This window comes from Ambystoma mexicanum, chromosome 11, assembly GCF_040938575.1.
Source record: "Ambystoma mexicanum isolate Mex_15411 chromosome 11, UKY_AmexF1_1, whole genome shotgun sequence".
In the NCBI taxonomy this organism is placed as follows: domain Eukaryota; kingdom Metazoa; phylum Chordata; class Amphibia; order Caudata; family Ambystomatidae; genus Ambystoma; species Ambystoma mexicanum.
The window spans coordinates 1,005,314,504-1,005,335,297 of NC_090934.1; the positions used below are offsets into that span (position 1 = coordinate 1,005,314,504).

The following is a 20,794-nucleotide window of genomic DNA, read 5'->3' on the forward strand; positions in this document are numbered from 1 at the left end:
TGCTGGTGGCTCCAGCTTCCCTGCAGTGGCTGCCACCACCTGGAACGCCCTTCCACCACACATCAGGCAAATTGACTCCAATGCTTCCTTCCGCAAAGCAATCAAAACCTGCTTGTTCGTATAATCCGGCCTGTACCTGTAGTCACCTGTGTGTGGCCTAGTATCTATTCTTATGTGAAACATGTACCGTAACTATCAAGTACGCCTTGGGCGGCTTCACTGTAACCCTCTTAAGTAAGCCCTCGTATTCTCCAAGCTTTCAGCGCCTCAATGCCCGTGGGCTGTAGTGCGCGTTACAAATACAAATAAATAAATAAATACATTTCCAGTGATTTCTAAATAAATACATTTTTTCCAGCAACCTCTTAATGTCCAGTAATGTTTATTCGAGTTTCAAAAGTTTAAAACTTAAATAGTAGTTGCTGTACTCATGAAACAAACATGGGTTTGAGCTTTAGGCATGTGCAGTGCGCCTGCAGGCAAGAAAGTGTTCTGTTTCATGTACTTCATGGATTGTTGGCCAGACTTCATTTAGAGACTTTTTACTGCAGGGTGTCTTGTTTTAGAAAGGATCATTGCCTAGTTGGTACTATACAGCTGATTTACATTTGCATTAGAGGTAAGACAAGACTATCAATGCAATATGTTCACATAATCGGAAAGTATGTGTCTCTTTCTTGGGAGTTTTGATTTTCCTATGAAGTTACCTTCGTTTCAAAACATATGCTTTAAAAGGAAGAATCAGATTAATCTAAGGTTCATGTTTGGAACCTATGCATATTAATCATATGGATCAAAATATAGAAATCACATAAGGTGATAAGACTACCACAGTTCAGATGATGCAGACATGGAAGGTGGTAACGTCATGTATTGGGCTCAGGATGTTTAGCATGTTATACAGGGCAAAACGTCCTCTGCATAACACAAGGATAGTGAAGGAGGAGGGGAGCTGAGTACAGAGAGCTGGACAAGGGTGGCGAGCAAGCAGAATATTCAATGGAATGAAATGGCGCAAAAGGAAGGGTAAGAGAGAGGACATAGTAGCTAGGGGTGTCTCCCAAATAAGGTGAGTAGGGGGAGAAAGGGCGGGAGGGTCGGGATGTCCATTAGAGAGTCATCCGGGGAAGGGGTGGTGGGCGGTCGGACATAAGAGAGAAATTGCATACTTTTTGCAACTCCCCTTGCACGAGTGTCGTTGGGATGGGAGTTGTGAAAAGGAGGAATTTTGAAATCATTACATACAACTGTGGAAGGCTTCAACTGAAGGACATCTTGGGTACTGTTCAAGAAAAACAATAGAGGTCACAGAACAGGAAACAAGAGAACCTTGAGGGAAATGGGGAGCGGTGCATTAAAATCAGATCACATTGGAGAGTCTAAGTAGTTTTGGAAATCACAGGTTGACCCAACATGGTCATCTCATAACTAGCTGGGCTTGGAAAGAACTCCAGCACTGAATTTGTAAAATTGATTTAATGTTATCTCAGTTGGCACGGACCTACATTCACTGAGAACTACTTAAAGCTAAAGGGATCAAAACAGAAAAGGCAAATCATTTCACCTCAAGAAAGTTCTTCATTAAATACAGAACTATCAAAAGTATATCCAGAACATGGTAAACTCACAATTTTATTTTTAGTAGAACTGGGTTCTTTCAGAGGAACATACTGATGAAACATTGTAACCAGTTTTAGAAACCTCATTCACAAAAGATCTCTACATCCTTAGAAAAAAATGAATAATTTAGTCAGGAGACTTCTGAGAAATGTGCATGTGACATTGAAAACAGGGAGACCGCAACACATCTCCCTTTTGAAGGAGATTACCTACACCCAGCTGAAACGAGATACAAATACATTTCTTTAAGAGTGTCACAGAGAGTAAATGATTTCTTTGTACAAGATTACCACATAAGATGTTAGTGGTAGATGGAGAGCAGGTGTGTGGAACTTTTGGCACATGCTCAGACCAAGTGTGGTGAATATAACATAATACATGCATTTGTAGAGTTACGTTTGCCCTTGTGTGTGGGGGCTTGGCACAATAGACAGATAACAGATGTTTATCATTAACCAACTCAATTGTACCTAATAAGGACAAACAACAAACACCATACTGAAATGGGTGAAAATACATATTTTCTCAATTTAAAATGCACATTTTATATTGAAAAACAGTACATTTCTCAGGTTTACAACACATTTGGTACATTTGGATTACGCACAATAAATCTTTACACATGAATGCCCCAAATGTTTTAGCGTGTACGCTACAATTTACACATACACAATATACTACACTACATTGTACACTACAATCTCCCAAACATTGTAGCTTGCTCCACCTAAACTGGTGAGATCACATTTCGCCTGCACTCAATTTACTTAAATGGCTACATTTCGCAAAGAGAATCCAATTCAAAGCTGCATGCATTAGATATTTACCCCCCACTCTTACAGAGGGACTTGTATGCGCTTCATCAAAAAGAAAATTAAAGGTGAAAAGTCTCAAAAGTGAAACACTCTTCGACCTCTGTCTTCAACCCAACCTCACCAAGTTCAAAAATGACTTTAAAACCTTCCTCTTCTGGAGCCTCATGCTGTCCTCTCCTTGCTTTCATGCTATGAGGCCTCCACCCATGGCATGCAGCGTGTTAGAAGAACAACAAAAAATAAATGAAATGAATGAGCAAAGCCGTGAAGAGCCAACTAACAGAAGGGGCAAAATCTTTTGTTGTATAGGATATTATTGCAGCAATCTTGTACAGTTTAAAGATCAAACACAATCTTTAGAATTCCACAGCTTGTAGGGAAGAACAGTGCAAGAAAACTGCACTGCAATGGAGGAAAAATATCAGCCTTGATCTTTCAGGTGGCATCTGCTCCCTCAGGCCTCATCTTTGCCAGGGAGGTCTCATCAACAATAACTTGGGAACTAAACTGACCTACCCCCTTTGACTCCTCTTCATAGCACTTCAGAGGTGACTGAAAGGAAATACATAATATTTCACAAAACCCAGTTACCATGTCATAAAACTGAGTAGGCCTGATATCCCTGTTTTAACAATAGTGCTCAGACCTCATAGTAGTGTTTACAGACCAGCTGTGATCTTGTGACAACAGAAATCTGATTCCATCAACTGGAAAGGTAGAAGACTTTATACATTTCTGCTACAATACACATTTCCATATTTAATTTATAAAATGGTTCCCTGTCTGCTACCCGCAATAACAGTTGACCCTTACCATAAGCAGACTCTGCTGGAAAGCCAGGAGCTGGACTTTAGCCTGGGTGTAGTCCTTGTGTTCCATGCACAGCTCATAGACTTCCAAGATTGATAACAACGGGCAGTCCTAGAACACACAAGGAAGGAAGTCAGCGAGATAACGCTTCTGGGCAAACAGGAAAACAGATCAGAGTTGGGCACCAAGTCGGCTTGTAAAGCTCTCACAAACCTTGAACTAATTGATTCCTTCGAGCCCAGCCAGGTTATAGGGCACCTGCCCTTGCAGACGCACTGCTTCTCTCAACATTGAGCTAAGCAACGGCTGCCTTTCCTTCACACAGACAGACTGCTCTGTAGAATGGACTGAAAGGTTTATTTTTTCACTCGCGTCCCTATGTCTCTGCTCAGTATTCCTTGGTATTCCGGACAGCATCTCCTCTTTAGTGTGTGTGATGGGAGAGTCTGGATCACACTAGATTACGTAGATAGTGATTAGCATAGCACACAAGGTGCGTGCCAAAGAGCTGCCTAGTGAAGCAAGGTACAGAGTATATACGTCTTGCTAGTTCCTGGAATGAGAGGGATAGCAACCACATTTTTCCAATGGGAACTTGTTTAGAATACCTTAACAGTGCAATTCTGCTCCAATCCAAATGAGAGGGCCATTCGTGTGTGTGTGTATGTATATATATATATATGTATATATATATATATATACACACCAGAGGAGCCAATCCCCTACCCAGGGAAGGAGGGGGGCTCGTCTTTTGGCACCCTCTCTCTGAAAAGCAAGTAAAGAGCAACTAGATGTTGCAGTGAGCTTGTAGGAAATTGCCTGTTAACACTCGGGGAAGCAGTGGCCGGGTGTGCATGCCGAGGAGATGTGTGTTGCCATGTGCCAAAAAGGTATGTCAGAAATGCTAAATGGGAACAGGAGCATGTGCCCCAGGAGATATCACTGTGATCCCCTGAGGGCTGTAGGGTTATTATTCGGCAGTGTCCCTTCCTGTTTAAATTATGCAGAGTAAACAGAGGGTGAGCAGGGATTAGCTGCAATGTTGGGTGCTGAGGGGAAGGGGAAGACATGGATATCTGCAGAACAAAAGGTGGCAGCCCATCCATTCCAGCTTGTGGTGGAAGAAGACATCTAATTGTGTCCCAATGCAAATTGTATGTGTGATGTCTAGTGAAGGAGCAAGCCCAGTAATGCCGAAAGTTGGAATAAATATGCAATTGTATGCTCACAACAACAACCCTCCAATTAGTAAGAGTACCTGTGTACAAGTACAAGGAAAAGTCGTGCAGTGAGCTATTTCACCCCTCGGAATTCTCTACCCTTGTAAATACCTAATGATCTCTCTTCTGATATATACCTGTAAGGGAGTCACACTTGTTACAGGTAAAATCATCTGATGCAATGCTATTAACAAATAATACAATCATACATTGCTTTATACAGGATAGAAAGACGTTGCACTATGTTAATGACATGTTTATTTCCATTTTGCTGTATGAATCCTAGATATGACATGACCCATGGCCTGGGAAATCGGCACATCATCTGATAGAACAATAGGGCCTGTATCAGTATTAATGAATAAATGGATCAAACATTTGTCACTGAGTATATAATCGATATGAGAATGGTGAACCTGGGAGAAAAACACAACATCTAAAAGGTTTTGGTGAGAAATCCTCTTTATATATTGTGCAAACGGTCAATATGGATTACCTTTTGGAAGGCTTTGCCTGCTTTGGAGGGTATACATTCCGCCTTCCATCATGTAGCCAGAGAGGGATCCAAAGGCAGGCCACAATATGCTACGAAGATAAGACTCCAAAATATGTGTTTTTTACATGTGGGTACATTTATTATACAAAACGTTCCCTAAATTTGTATTTTTGCATTAAACCATTTGCCATCTGTTAGGGGAGTTTTTCTAAAGTCCACCTAAGTAAGACTTTATAGGACTATCCCTTTGGACAATAAAGAAACTCCAACTCTTAGTATAGACCTGTACCACTCAAGGTACTGGTAGGTGGCAAAGCAGCCCGGCTTATTTTAGGACGGAGAGAGGGCTGTAGGAAGGTACAAAGTGCTTGTAGCATCCACACGGTTCAAAGAAAAACACTTATACACTAATATATTGTAAAAGAATATTTTTTTATTTAATATATGCACCGGCAAAGAACATTCTTTAGAAAGGTAAGTACTATTCTAATTCATAAACACAATATAAAAACCAACACAATACGTATGGTAAGTAAACCTAAGTATAAAACACATTTAGAATAGCAATATACAATTCAAGGTGAGTAAAACCACATTATTAGACTTTTTGAATGGCAGTAGGCAAACCAAGGTATGCAGACCCTATTGGTAGTAAACTGTTACACTTATTATGTTTCAAGCAATAATACAGTCATACTACTAACATTACTTTCTAGAATAGTGGAACACAATTCAAAGGTAAGTAAATAACTTGGTAATACTTTTCAGAATGGCACTAAGCAATTCACAGGTAAGTAATAACTTTATAACACTTGTAATTTATTCAATTTCAGGAATATTTAGTTACAGCTCCAACACATAGCAACTAAGGACTCTCCAACACTGGTTATATTTTCTTCACAGAGGCCTTATACTTTAGCAGTCCTTCCCTAATCTGGGTCACGAGTGTTCTCAGAGGCAAACGGGGACACTGGGAGTCCAGGGGCCAGCTGTAGGCAGAAAAGGAATAGGCACAAACTGTAAGAAAGTCAGAGTTCCACCAGAGGATTTCTCATCTAACAAGTAACAGACTTGGTAGAAGGGTTCAGGGACTTCGTAGAAGACTCCCAAGATGCGTTCCAGTGTTAGTCCTAGCGTCAGATGATCCTGAATCCTTACGAGATGTCTTGGTCTTTTTCTTCTTTTGTTTGGTCTTTGACTTGTCCCGAAGCTGATCTTTGAAGAGGTAGGGCCTATCCTCTCCTGCCGCCACAGTGCCTTCCTCGGATGACAAGGGGTGGGAGACTGAGGTGACCTGGCAGGAAGTATCCTGGGAATTTGAGGGGAATGCCCAATGGCATATAAACCCTTGGAACTGCAAGATCTCAATGGAGCTGTAGCAGTCTGGTAAATAAGCAGTGTCCACCCGGATAGTATGAGTTGGGCAGGTAGGCCGGCCAGAGTTGAGAGGCCACAGAATGAAGTACATGCACATTAATTCCCAGGCAAACCAAAAGAGAGAGAAACACACAAAGAAGAGAGAGAGAACGCAGCGGTTGTTAAGTAGCTGCGGATAGAGCCCTGAAAGGGAGGAGCATAAACGCTGTTACAGCAGCGATGACTGAAATGTTCCCAGAAGGAGACAAAACGAAGAGTGAAACCCCAAAGCTTCTGAGAGGGAAGTCACTCACAAGTAAGCCAGAGAATGCGGGCGGAACATCAGTTTTCCGAGCTGGGAAATGCTGATAAGCAAGACCGTGGAAACAGCGGAGTGCCCAGCGCTGCTGCAGGAAGGAGAGCGGCAACGGGGCGAGGCAGGATGAGGGACAGAAGAGGCAAGGCACAAAGCAAGGGATAGAGCAAAGCAATACAGGCACTAGCGTCTTACCCAGGGGCTGGTGAGCTAAAGGGCTGCAACGCACCAGCGTTGTGGTTTAGCTGATATAAAAAAGGCTTTCCATATCCCGGCAGCCATCTTGGAAGAAGACTAGACAGTTAACCAAAGAATGTAGTGGCATACATGTGAGTCGGGCTTCTCGCACAAGATACAATGATCTCTTGCCCCGGCGCCAGCACTGCCACAATGACCAGCGGACAGCTGTGACAGTATGCCCTCTTTTTATCTGGCCGGGCCCCTGTTTCCACGTGAACTGTCTATGGAATCGGCAAACCAAGATAGGTGCGTGAAGGTGTCATACTGGTTCCCATGTGCGCTCTAGTTTGGAATATCCTTTCCAGTGGATCAAGTACTGTAAAGATCCTCTGTATTGCCTGGAATCACAAATCATGGTAACTTTGTATTCTTCTAAATCAAGTTTTCGTTCTAATGGGACGATGATAGGTGTCTTGTTTGTATTCCTTGAGGAGCGAAGAATGAAAAACCGGGTGTATTCGTTTCCAAGATGTAGGTAATTTTAGTCTGAATGCCACCAGATTTATTATTTCTGAAATGCTGAAAGGTCCCACGTATCGTGGAGAAAGTTTTGTTGGATGTATCCATTTAGGAAGGAATCGGGTGGACAACCATACCTTGTCTCCGATCTCCCATGTGGGATTGTCTCTCCTAGGTCTGTCAGCATATTTCTTGTTTCTCTCTTTGGACTTTAGGAGCTGAGTGTATGCTATTTTAGGGTTGCCTTGTATGATCTTTAGTAAGTCGTTGAGAGCTGAAATGTTAGTGAAGTTGCAAGCTGTTAAGGGGAGTGTTTTTGGATGGAATCCTGAATGGCAAAAGAATTGACTCATGCTGGTTGCAGTATGGGCGGTATTGTTGTATGAGAATTCAGCGATGGGAAGCAATTCAGACCAAGTGTGATGAGCATTAGTAGAAAAGCATCTAAGATATTGTTCTAGGGTGTGATTTAAACATTCTGTCTGTCCATTAGTTTGGGGATGGTAGCCAGAAGAAAGAGCCCTATCAATCCCCAGAGACTCACAGAGGGTTTCCCAAAACTTGGACGTGTATTGAGATCCCCGCTCTGTTGTTATGGAGATTGGTAAGCCATGAAGGCGGAAAAAGTCCTTGAGAAAAACCGAGGCCATATGTGAAACTGAAGGAACCCCAGGTAAAGGAGTAAAATGTGTCATCTTAGTAAAGGCGTCCACTGACACCATTATAGCAGTATTCCCTCTTGAACGTGGTAAGTCGACAAAGTCTGATGAAATGTGGGTCCAAGGGCCTACTGGTATGGGAGCTTGTTCCAGACGACCAATGCATTTGGAGGTAGAATATTTGTTAGCAGCACAAACAGGACATGATTCCATGTAATTCTTCACATCTTTGTTCATGGAAGTCCACCAAAATGTATGCAATAACAACTCCTGAGTAGCCGAAACCCCTTTATGGCCAGCAGATAGGCGGTTGTGTCCCCATGACATGAACTTTCGTTGAAGAGCCGTTGTGGGAACCATCAAATGATCCCAGTGGAAATACACTCCATCTTTAAGGAAGACCTGGGGATCGTCCTTTAAAGACTCGGGAAGGGCCGGAGTGGCATTGGCCTCTCTGATTTGATCAAGGAACAAAGTGATGGTGTGAATGAAGGTCTTATCGCCCAAAACCTTTTCCTTCTAAGTGGAATCTTCATGGCATTCTTCGGTTTGTCTTGATAGGGCATCTGCAACAGTGTTTTATGTACCAGGAATGTAAGTGGTGCGAAACCCATATTGCAAAAAGTAGTAGGTCCAACAAGCTTGCATGGAGTTGCGGCATTCCGTTTGTTGAAGTACTTGCAGATTTGTATGGTCCGTGTGGACCTCAAATTCATGCAGAGATCCCAGTAATAAGTGTTGCCATTCTGTGCAGACTTCTCTGGTGGCCAAAAGCTTCTTTTCTACAACAGAATCATTTCTCACGCTGGGATCTAAAGTGTGAGAGAAAAAGGCCAACGGAAGTTCAATATTGTCCTCTCCTAGTTGTTTTAAGACAGTTCCCAGGGCCCTGAAAGAGGTGTCAGTCTCTACAATGAAAGGTTTCAGTTGATCTGGTTGACTGAGAATTGGGGCTGTGCAGAAGGCATCTTTCAGTGTCTTAAAGGAGTGATGCGCCTCTTTGTCCCATTTGAAAAGGACGTTTTTCTTTAGTAGGCGAATAATGGAACTTTGAAAACTAATGATGAATCTCCTGTAGAAGTTTGCCACCCCTATAGATCGTTGTACCTCTTTAACTGACGTGGGCGTCGGCCAATCCAGTACGGCTGCCGTCTTTCTTGGGTCCATTTGGATTCCTTGATTGGAGAGAACAAATCCTAAATACGGTACAGTCTTGACCTCAAACAGACACTTTTCTTGTTTTGCAAGTAGATTGTTACTTGATAACTTACGTAAGACCTCAGTGAGATGGATTCTATGGGTGGACAATGAAGGAGAAAAAAACAGGACGTCATCCAGATTGACTATTAAGTAATGAAAGAGAATGTCCGAGAATAATCTGTCCATGAATCTCTGAAAGATTGTTGGAGCATTGACCAGGCCGAATGGCATGACCTGGTATTCGTAATGCCCAAATAGGATACGAAAGGCTATCTTCCATTGGTCTCATTCCTTAATGTGCAGTAAAGGATAGGTCCCTCGCAGATCGAGTTTGGTGAAGACCTCATCTGACTGGACTGGCTCAAGTATGTCGTCGATGAGGGGCATGGGATAGCGGTCTTTTTCAGTGATTTGGTTTAAGCCCCTAAAGTCGATGGATGGACGGAGTTCCTTGCTATCCCTCTTGGGAATAAAAAAAGAGAGAGCATACAGCAGGTGATTTGGATTCACGGATGATACCATTGGCTAGATTTTCATCCAAATATTTCTGTAGAGCCTCCTTTTCTAACATTGACAAGTCGGTGTGTCAGCAGTGTGTTTCGTGTTACTCGTTGGAGAGGACCTTGTTTCTTGCCTTCCGTGTGCTGTTGGATTGAACTAACTGTGGACTAGTACAATACGTAGTCCTCTTTCTATCTTCACCAACCCGGACCGGCGCTCCATAAACACACCGCGCAGGCGCGGTGTGTCAGCAGTGTGTTTCGTGTTACTCGTGGGAGAGGACCTTGTTTCTTGCCTTCCGTGTGCTGTTGGATTGAACTAACTGTGGACTAGTACAATACGTAGTCCTCTTTCTATCTTCACCAACCCGGACCGGCGCTCCATAAACACAACGCGCAGGCACGGAGCGCGGTGTGTCAGCAGTGTGTTTCGTGTTTGGTGGAGTGGTGCTGTGGAGCCCCTCCGGCTACACTGGTAAGACTTTAAAGGCCCAAGACTTTGGAAAATTTGACTTTGGTACCTTGGCTGCCCTACATTGGGTCATTGTTGTTTGGACACAGCATTTGCCTTCCTCTGGTGTTCCTGTGACCAGTGGCATTTGTAATCGGATATTTTTCGTGCCTTGGGTTCTCAGAGTTCTGAACGCGTTTTGAGGGAGGCTTGCATTGTATTTTTCATTGTTGTGTGTTGGGAGAAGCTGAGTAGGGGCTGTTACTTGTGTGCCTGTCCGGCATACACCGGCACTAAGCTATGCCAATGTAGTACTTTGAAGTTGAAGGATCGATATCATGTGCCTGTAAGTACTAGCCTCCAGTCCACACAGAAGGTGACTGTGGGTGTTGTACCTTTGAACCCCGGTGGATGAAAGAGTTGTATCCTGGAGGCCTCTTGTAAAGGGTGACTGCGGGCTATAGGCCTTTGAACCCTTTTCTTTTTTGGTGTTTTGATTTAAAAATTTCTATTGACTATATTTAAAGAGAATTGCGGGTTTGAGACCTTCGCCTTACAGAGGGTAGACCTTTTTTTTTTGTAGGGCCCCACACAAGTTGAAAGCCCTTTGTTAATGGTGTTTGTTGGCACCAGGTTCCTAAACTCCATTTTTGCACCTTGCCTTAAAGTTGCTACTTATACACACGCAATGGAAACGTGTGGTTGGAACTATAATATCCAGTGTGCATTCTTGCTCCAAGCCAGAGGGTGACTGCGGGCCTTGTGCCTTTTGAACCCTCGGCAATTAGGATAAGGTGCACCTGACAGCGTGTGTATTTGTCCTCGCTAGACCTCTTGGAGTTCTTAGTATTTCCTGTTGTCAGGTGACTGTGGGCTTCAGGCCTTTGAACCTGACAGGGGAGGGCTTTGTGTAAATCTGTTCTATGGTAGATCACTGATAGTCTTGCAGTGTTCCCCGCTGCCAGGTGACTGTGGGCTTTAGGCCTTTGAACCTGCTAGGGACGGGCTCTTTATGCAAGCTTGTGGGGTCTGAATCGTGGAATATTTGAATTGCACACAGCATAGGAGGTCGTTGTGACCTTTTCTGCCCCGCTGACCTTGGTGCTAATTTATATAAACTCAGAAGTTTGTGCATTGCCATTTACCTTGTATTGAGAATGAGATCCATGTGTGTGTGATAAAGTGTCTCTAAGTGCTGGATTATTTATTCTGATCAAGGTGGGAAAACTGGAGTTTACTAACCTTTCTGTTGCATGCTGTCTTCTGAGTTTGTTGTTCCTAAATTTCACTGTGTTGTACTAATATCAGACAGTGTGCCATTACTGGGAGGAAATTACCAGGGCAGTGGTGGTGGAATCTTTGCAAAAGAGTTTGTGACTATTTAAGTGGGAAGATGACGTTTAGTGTATAATTGGTCTCAACCTATACAGCTGTGCCAACTTTGGTGGGGGGACCCTATCACTAGTGAGCGAAAATTCCATCCTACATTATCTGGAGATTGGGATTAGATCATGAGTCGCGCCTTGAGAAGCAGCAATAAATTAGCAAACCTCCCCAAGGTCCCTGGTAATAACGCAGGGAATAAATTAGCCAATAGCACCCTACCCCTGCTGCTTTCCAACAGAAAAATGTTATTATCAATGTCAACTTCAGCAGCTGTGGTAACGTTATCATCAGATCAGGAAGGAGTACTTGACTTCAAGTCAACGGTGGGATTGGGAGTTGGCCCAGAAGATCGGATAGAGGGAGGGGCTTCGGGCCAGCTCCAACCCACTTTTACAGTCCAAGACGCCAATGAGAATGATGGACAGGTGGATTGTCAACTGTCCCATGTACATGTTAACAACTGCATCTTATTACATGCACAGGAGGGTTTTCCCCATTTATCTGACACATCTATGCTTGCTCCAACAATTATGAGTGGACTGGGTAAACGTGTGAGGCTTTCTCTTGGCCCTTCTTCACTTGCCTCTAGGTCTTTTCCCTTTCGTGAACAAGTTCATTTCCATCTCCCCAATGACTCCAGCTTTAAAGGTCATAGCGTACCCAGAAGGGATCTTCCAGGGTCTTTTTCGATGGGAATGGGAGGGGGTATCCCTTTGGGTCACGCAGATCCCCATGAAGGATGTGTGCACACAAGTGGGGCCTTTTTGCCCCAGGAACTAGGGACTTTTGCACTGGGGAATGATGATGTTGGCCTGGGTGCATCTAAGGGGAATGTAAGGGCTTCTTCGACGCCTGAGGATTCTCCATCTGACAACTTTTCGAATGAGCCCTTTAATTTCCCAGTGATTTCGCGTATACTTAACCTTCTTGATAAAGGCCACGAATTAACTCATTGCTCCTTATGGGAAATGCAGGGCTCTTTAGCCTTTATGAAAGAAAACATTTCCAAATTGGAAGGTTTTATACTTGCGGAGGAGCAATCAAAAGTATTCTACTTTTCCCAATTTGAAAAAATGATAATGTCGTTTGCTGGTGATCGTCCATCCGTTCCCTTTGGCTCTGCCGTACGGTCTCAAGGCACCCAAACGGAAAATGGGCCATCACATATACAGCTACCACAAAGATTGTACTCGCATGTGCTACAAGGAGTGACTGGAGAGGTTACTGAAGATGGCATTACTGAGGATATAGATCTCTTGGAAGTAACCAAACTTCTCATGATCGGCTGCTTCAGGTGGAACACCTACTTTTCAACATGGTCACTAAACTCCAGCCGGCACCACCCACAGGGCTCTGTGGAGGAACGGAGTCCGCTAGCAGTGATGGTAAAACACCGGATAGTCCCTCTTTATTGACGGACATTATTGATGCTCAAGCAAGCGTAGAGCCTCCGGTGTATTCGTCAACAAGTGACTTGGTCGTGGGTAGTACAGAGCATGAGGAAAGGCACTTTATCTCTCGAAAGGCGAAGAAGTCCTTCCTTAGAGCCCAAAAACGCCTAAATTTAGCCAAAATGAGCCAGAAGAAAGTGGCAAAAAAGGTATTTTGGTAAATGGCTCGCAGCCGCTCAAGGATCTCACACCCACCATAAGTGGTAATCTTGGCGTGAATTCGGATGATCTAGCATTAGATCTCCAAGATTTAAACGAGAAAAGCAAAAACCATCTTCAGATCAAGGCACTGAAAAGTGGCAATGTACATGTTTCATCTGTTAAGTCTTCCATGACTTCCACTACTAAATCACAATCCCAGCTTCACAGCTTTTTTCCCATAATTGAAAGCAAAAAAATGGCTGTTCGACCGCAGGAGGAAGCAGACTGTGTAAGTGCTCTCAAAAAGGGCACAGACCTACTGTCTAATGGGGCCATTCGGGAGGGCTGCCATAATGATTTGGCGACACAAGAAGTTGGTTCTGTGGATAAGGCAGCTCATAAGGGGAAAGAAGCAGCGGCCTTGGAACTGCCTGCCCCCTTGGCCCAGGTGGTTAATGTTACAGCTGAGGATGAAACAGCTGGGAGGACACCGCTTGTAGAAAGCCCCCAGGATATGTTGTCCTTTTCTGAGACCCCAAAGGACATGAAACAGATACTTGGATGGACAAGTAATCCGGAGATAAATGGTCTAGCCAGGATTAACAGGTCCTTTTTGATGAATTCATTCTTCCAGATTCCCTCTTTAAGAAATCTGGCGTCCAAGGACCTGGATTGGGTAAAACTAGCAGCACATAATAATCTTAGAGTGCTATGTAGAGTCCAATCACAGATTATAACCAAACTGATTCTGGACTTCTCGGATGACTGAGTTATTGGGGCTCTCCCCTTGTCTATTCCCAGACATGGAGAGCGCATGGGCATTTCTAGACTTTATCTTGCCGATACCTAAAGAACTGGCCATACGTTTGCCACTGGCCGGATATGAGACTCAGGCCAATGAACTAACACAACGTTTGGCTTCGCTAACGCAGGTGTTAAGTGGTTTATCATGGTTGGAGCCTCTGATTAAAGTGGCAGCTGCTATGAAACCTGAATTCTCGAACTTATAACTGGCAGGAATCGCCGTCGCATCTTGGAATTGCTGCGGCGTGATAAACCTTAAGGCTGGGCGACCATGTGGTGGTATCGTCATTCTTATTAAAAATAGTTTGAAGGTGTCCTCAAGATTAGTGGACAAATCGGACACATGTATACTGGTGGAAATGTATACCATCGGTAGTAAATTACATGCTTTGATTTTGTTGTCCATTTACTGGAATCCCAGTGCAGTCCCAATTGATTTAGTTCTATTGGAACTAACTCAAATGCTGGAAAAGGTCTCATTGCATTTCCCCAAGCATGAACTCTTAATTGGTGGAGGCTTCCTGCCTGGGTATAGAGGGAACCAATCCCTTGGTCTATCATTCCCATCTATATGCCCAACAGGCTTCTGACAGAGGCAAAGTGTGGGTTGAGTTTTTTGAATCGTGGGGTATTTACCAGATTTCATTTGCGTCTCACAGCAATAAGGTCTCTTGGCAGCGTGGAAAATTCTCGTCCTTAATTGACTACATGCTTGCATCAGGGACATGCTCAGGACTGCTCGACCCAATCATGACTTTGGATGTGGGTTTGAGCGACATATTGGGGTTGACCCGTATGAATCCTCGGTGCCTGCGGCATTGTTGGAAAGTGATAGCCATACCTTGTCTGTCAGATGGCCTCCTAGCATTTGTCGTAAAATGGTGTTCCTTGTAAATAGGGAACTAATGATGATTGTCCATCTGTTGTTAACGTGGAGAAAATTAACAAATTGAATTTGATGATGATTCACAAGCATCTTGTGAGCTTATCTAAAGATTGCCTTGGAACCAACTCAACAAAAGCCACACATAAATATCTGGCAGAGGTTGCGATATTAAAAACTTGTAAAAACAGAGAGCTGCGGTTGGCTGGACGCAGTATTATAAATGCATCGGCCTATAAAATACAAAAAAACTCCATTGTGGCATGCTTTAAGTCCAAAGTGAAACTGTTGCGCCATGCAGCTCATACCCTTGCAAACCAACAGATGTTGGAACATCTCTGCAAGAGAAACACCAGGGAACTGTGGTTTACATTAAGAAATCCCTCAGGCAAGGTGGACGAGCGTATGACTGCGACCATTTCTGGTCCTGTATGGTAGCATTTTTTCACAGCAAAATATGAGCTGCCAGAAGTACATAGAAGGTTGGAGTTGGAGAATCTTTACTTGAATATCCCGAGCGAGTGTCCATGGGAACTTAGTGACATAATCTGGGCGATTGCACAACTAAAGTTCTCTAAAGCGGCAGGTCCTGATGGACTACCGCCATGTGTTTATAAGGATGATCCTCATTTTTGGGTCAGATATCTATTGCCTCGCTACCAGCTAATATATCGGACGGCTAACATACCTGCTTCCTGGCTTACGGCAATAGTGATTCCCATTCACAAAAAGGGTGCTCTTAATGACCCAGTAAATTTCAGGCCAATTGCCCTGATAGATACAGTGGCCAAAATATTGGCACGTCTAGTTTTGTAGGAATTGGAGAAGCATGTTACTACTGCCGGAATTCTTTCCAAAGCACAGGTGGGCTTTCGGAAGGATATGGGTACGCAGCTTATTGCATCGATTCTTGGCCATCTACTGTCAGCATCTCGTAATCAGGCTACTGGAACAGTCTATATGGCATCTTTAGACTTATCGGCTGCATTTGACAGCGTTCTGCGTTCCTGCCTTTGGCGGAAGATGCTGTCCTATGGCATTCCATCTAAGCTGGTAGCAGTAATTGCCGCACTCCATCAAAATACATCGTATAGGGTGCGCATTAATTCGGAGGGCCTACTATCTGATAATATTACAACGGAAATTGGAGTGAAGCAGGGCTGTAATTTGGCCGCGCTACTCTTCAATCTTTATATGGCAGACATTGAGAAAATTTGGGAGGGAGAAAATGTTTTCCCGGTTAATCTGGGCAAATTGCGCTTGAATTGGTTGGCATTTGCGGATGATGTCATCCTGTTTGATAAGGTACCCTTTGGTCTACAGAACAAATTAAATGTCTTTCAGGATTACTGTATGCTCAATAATTTGACCATCAATTCGGCTAAATCCCATATTATAGCCTTTACAAAGAAGAAGAAACCTATAAGGTTCAAGTATGTTGTAAATCTCAAACCTATAGTCATCATGGAAGGGATTACCTACTTGGGCTACCATATATCAAACGGTATGTCTCTCGCAAAGTGGCGAAGTATACTGACCGTCAAGCTGAATCATCTGTCCGCCCAGATGAGAATCATTTTTTCCAGGTACTGTAGGTACTCTCTTATGCCTCTGTTATACTTTTATACTATGAAAGTAGAGTCTATCCTACTGTATAGTCTCGACGTCTGTCTGTTGAACATGGGTCCTATTCTGAATACATTGCAGGGGAATAATTGGAAAAAAGATTTGGGGCTCCCTAGGTACCTGCCCAACGCCATCCTGTTAGATGAATTGGGTTTATATCCCTTTGGCGGATAAACATGAATGGCGTATGGTTAATACATACTGCAAAATGCTTTTGCCACCGCCGAATTCTCTCTATGAAGATTTCAGGGCAATGCTTCAAGCAGACCAGCCAGAATCAATTTTGAAATTTAAAACACGCATGTCTGACATTCTGAGTACCTTGAATATGTCACAGCAGGAGTTCATTGTTTCTACAGGGAAAGCTACGACTAGGTTCTATAGGGAATTCGGATGTAATTGCAGACTACACATCATATTTAGACATGCCTTTTCCCCACGCCTGCCCTATATCCTGTGGTTTCCGGATAAGAACGCCAGAAGGACATACATGAGATTCCGGTTGGATCTTATCCACACGGGAGCACGTATCAAGAATTGGTCAGGGTTCAAATAGATGGGAAGTTGGGACCATTGTAGGTTTTGTTCCAATTGTGAGGAGTCCGAAACACTTGAACATTTGTTCATGTATTGCGTTCATTTTGAGCCACAAAGGCTCCTTTGTTTAGGCTCTTTTTTGGTGTCTAAGTCTCATTTTGAGCGCAACATGATTTGGCTGCGTTGTATGTGCGGTCAGTGTGTCAATCTGGAAAAATGAATACCCTTCATTTGAATGACAGACGTAACTTGATGGCCGTAGGCCAACCGTCTTATGCAAGAATTATAGAAATATGGACTGTTATGCTTGACCAACAAGCGGCCATTTTAAACGTAGCAAGAATCGCCATTTTGCTTGTTAACCATTGCTCATTGCTTTCTGTCTAAAACTGCTTTGCACCTTGCAATTCTTGCGGATTCTGCTTACTCTGCTCAACTGTTAACATTGTTGTCTGAATATGAAAGAGCAAGGTCGCGGGACTGAGGAGTTTGTTGAAAACTCTTCATGAGTAGCCCAGAAAGGAATGCCCACGCTCCCTCTCTGTAGCCTTGAGGGAGAGCTGCAGGGCATTTAATCACTTCACCACTGCCAGCCAGTCTCGTACGATGGTAGGATATGTTAGAATAAAACAGCTAAAGGCTTGAATTATGCTCTTCCTACGGCCCCCCCATTCGGAAAACCCTGTAGAGGGTGTCGGCTCCCAGGACACAAATAGCACCTCATAGATAGCAAAGTATGGAATGTGGCTCTTCCCCCGTGTGCAGCTTGCTTCCAAGAACAGAACCACCGTGTTCTGCTCAACAACTAAAAGATGCCTCCGCACTTTCTAAATTGCACATTATTACTAGAATAGACATCGAGAGTGTCATAATTGTCATACCCGTCGGAAAAGTCCATCGTCCTCCCGAGTTCAAAGAAACTTAATAAAGGAGGGTGTTAAACATGACATAGCTGATTGTATGATATGCATTTTGTATATATGTAACTGATGTACGTAATTCGCTCTCTTGCGTCCCTCGAGGTCTAGGAAACTCACGTCGCGGGGCGTGAGACCAGAATTGGCCAATTGGGACTATTTTTGCTTGCAATAAACCCTAGCATTGGGAATTTGAACCTCGTGTCTGGCGCATCTTTTCGTGTATGGTTATTGCCTTGTTTCCATATCACGAGGGACCCCTAGCGGCCCCTTTCAAGATGGTGCCCGAATAGGGACCCTCCCCCACTTGCCCCATCGTATACGTTGTAACGGAGTAAAGGCAGAAGAACGGCGAGGACGGGACGATCGAGCCGGGATCAAGAGGTGTACGGGGCGCCCTTTAGAAGTGAGGAGAGATTCCTTCCGCAGATCTGCACACATCTGATCCCTGATCGACGTACCGGGCCAGAGGGCAAAGGAGGCGAGGGTCCCGAAGCGAGGCAGAAGCCAGAGAAGCACAGACACGACGTTGGGAGGGGTTGCGTCAGGACAGGCGACTTGTTTTATCAGGTGAGTCATTCCCCGATTCAAATAAGAACCTGATTTTTGGTAGAGTGTTGATTTGGCAAATTCAAACGTCCAGGTAAAGGTTAGCTAACCAAAGGGGAAGGTTAAAAAAAACATGCCTGGAGTACTGTCCATTTTAGCGGGGCTTTTCAGCTGCTGTAGACAGTCCTTGGAATATGGCCAAAGTGCACCGCCTGGGGGAACGCCGGCTTATGACATCTATGCAAAATACGGTGTGGGTGTGATAATATTTTGTGAAATTTGGCATAGGCAAACTAGAAAGCAACCCGACCATCAGTGGCTGATTAATGGCAGCTTTGAGATTGCGAGGATAGATAACCTAGAAAGGGTGTTGATTAGGAAAAAAGCGCAACCTGCAGCTTTTGAGACTGTCAAAGACTGGAGGAAGGAAGTAATGCTCCGACTTAGGAGTAGAGAGAAGCATGCGCGTAGGCACAAAACGAAGCTTGAGGTAGCAGAATAAAAGGAGGAGTAGGAGGAGTGGACGGCAAGTCTAAGACGGGAAGGGAGACGTGAGCAAATGAACATAGAAGGAGTATACCCACAGCGGGAACTACACATAGCAGACGAATTAATGGAACATTTGTTAACTAATACGGGTCGAGGCCCAAAACCAGAATCAAAACCAAACACGCCAGTAGTGACTACACCGGCCCAACCAGTAGCTCTCGTACCCCCTCCCGTAGCCCAAGCACTTCCCCCTCACGCAAGCATTAACCCAAGCCCCACCCACAGCTCGAGCCCTCCCACAAGCGCAGACACGCAATTTCCCTGCACCCAGGAAGGCCCTTCACAGATGCCACCTGTGTCACTTGTCCCATCCGCACCTCCCGCTCCAGAGACAGATTCAGCACCATCCGCCCCTCCCGAAGTCGAAATTGAGACTGGGGAGGCGAGAGGCGGGGCTGAAGGAACAGGATTTGGACGGGTAACTCGCGGCGCGATCAGCAAATAAAGAAAGTTTGTATTACGGCAAGAGGCAGAAATATACATAGAAGGAAACGATGGGACGGCAGAATTGGCCTCATTGTATGGGTACCGAAGAAGCGACGAGAGACAGGTAGTGCTGGAATGCATGGGGGAAATTTTGGTGGGAGAATGGAAAAAGATACTTGGGAATTTACCGCCACAGCGATTGTTAGATTTGAATAAGTTAGCAGGCAGTGAGCAAAGAGATGAGGATGTAAGAAAACATGTGTACAAACTTATTGAACTGAAAAATGAAATGGAAGACAAATATGCTGAAATGATTGCTACACCTGAATATAGTAGTGAGTGTATTAAGAAAGGTAGGAAGTAGGCGTCAAGGTTGTATATGCAAAAATCATGTCCGAGAGTTTTTTCAGGTGGTACAAAGCATTTGCCGGTACCGGGACAGATAGGTGATAAACAAATATTGCAGGTATGGGTGGGGGAAACAATGCGATGGATGTCGAACAAAAGAACGTCAGTAAAGGAAGTAAGTGAGATATGTAATGGGTACCCATTGGAGATGAGAAAAGAAGCGATGCGAACGATAGTAGGAGTGTTACAGCAGCAGGTCATTGGATACAATAGAGGTAGAGGAAATCACAAGGCAGAGGAAATTTGAATAATATGCACGGGGTGTCATTGGGAGTAAATCAATGTGCGTACTGTAAGGAGGAAGGACACTGGCGAGCGCAATGCCCGCACCTACAGAATAGAGGTGGGTTTGGTCAGAGAAGGCCTCAGAGGATATCAGGGGTCAAATGGCCCAAGCAGAAATAGCATGCAGCAGCAGCAGGGATATACCAATGGAGGTACTCAAAACCAATCCTATAGTCAAAACCAAGCGCAACAGAACCAGGCAATGAACCAAAGTGTTTCGAACCAAAATCAGGGCGGGCAGGGCCAACAGAGAAATGATCAGAGTGGAGGACACCGAGGGGGAAATGGGAATATTTTTGATACACAGCCAAACACGTATTATAGCAGCAGCGGTGACTACACATCGGACGATGTGTTATTTTCGCGATAGGGCAGCCCACGGCAGGGGTCGGAACCAGTGTCTATTCCCGTGAATCAGAGAGGACCCTACGTAGAAATGAGAGTCGGGAATAAGGAGCACTGTTTCCTTGTAGATACAGGGGCACAGAAGTGTTCGATAGACCACCACTTGGTTCCGGAGATCCCGCTGTCGGGGCAAAAGAATGTTTCTGTAGGGTTCGCAGGTACACCAGTAATTAACCCCATGTCCGAAGCTGTCCCAATTACAATAGGACCATTTACAGAACAGTGTCCATTTCTTTTGACAGAAAATTGTGGAGAGAACTTGCTAGGATTAAATTTGTTGAGAAA

The 20,794-nt window shown here is 44.2% G+C and overlaps 1 protein-coding gene across 1 annotated transcript in view; it reads right to left on the minus strand.

Annotated features, from left to right (window-relative positions):
• Positions 1-20,794, minus strand: part of SPG11 (SPG11 vesicle trafficking associated, spatacsin) — a 1,688,331-nt gene that overhangs the window by 697,925 nt on the left and 969,612 nt on the right. Inside the window, exon 28 of the mRNA XM_069624201.1 lies at positions 3,249-3,356. Coding sequence (XP_069480302.1) covers positions 3,249-3,356 — 108 coding nt within the window. The remainder of the gene's footprint in view (positions 1-3,248; positions 3,357-20,794) is intronic.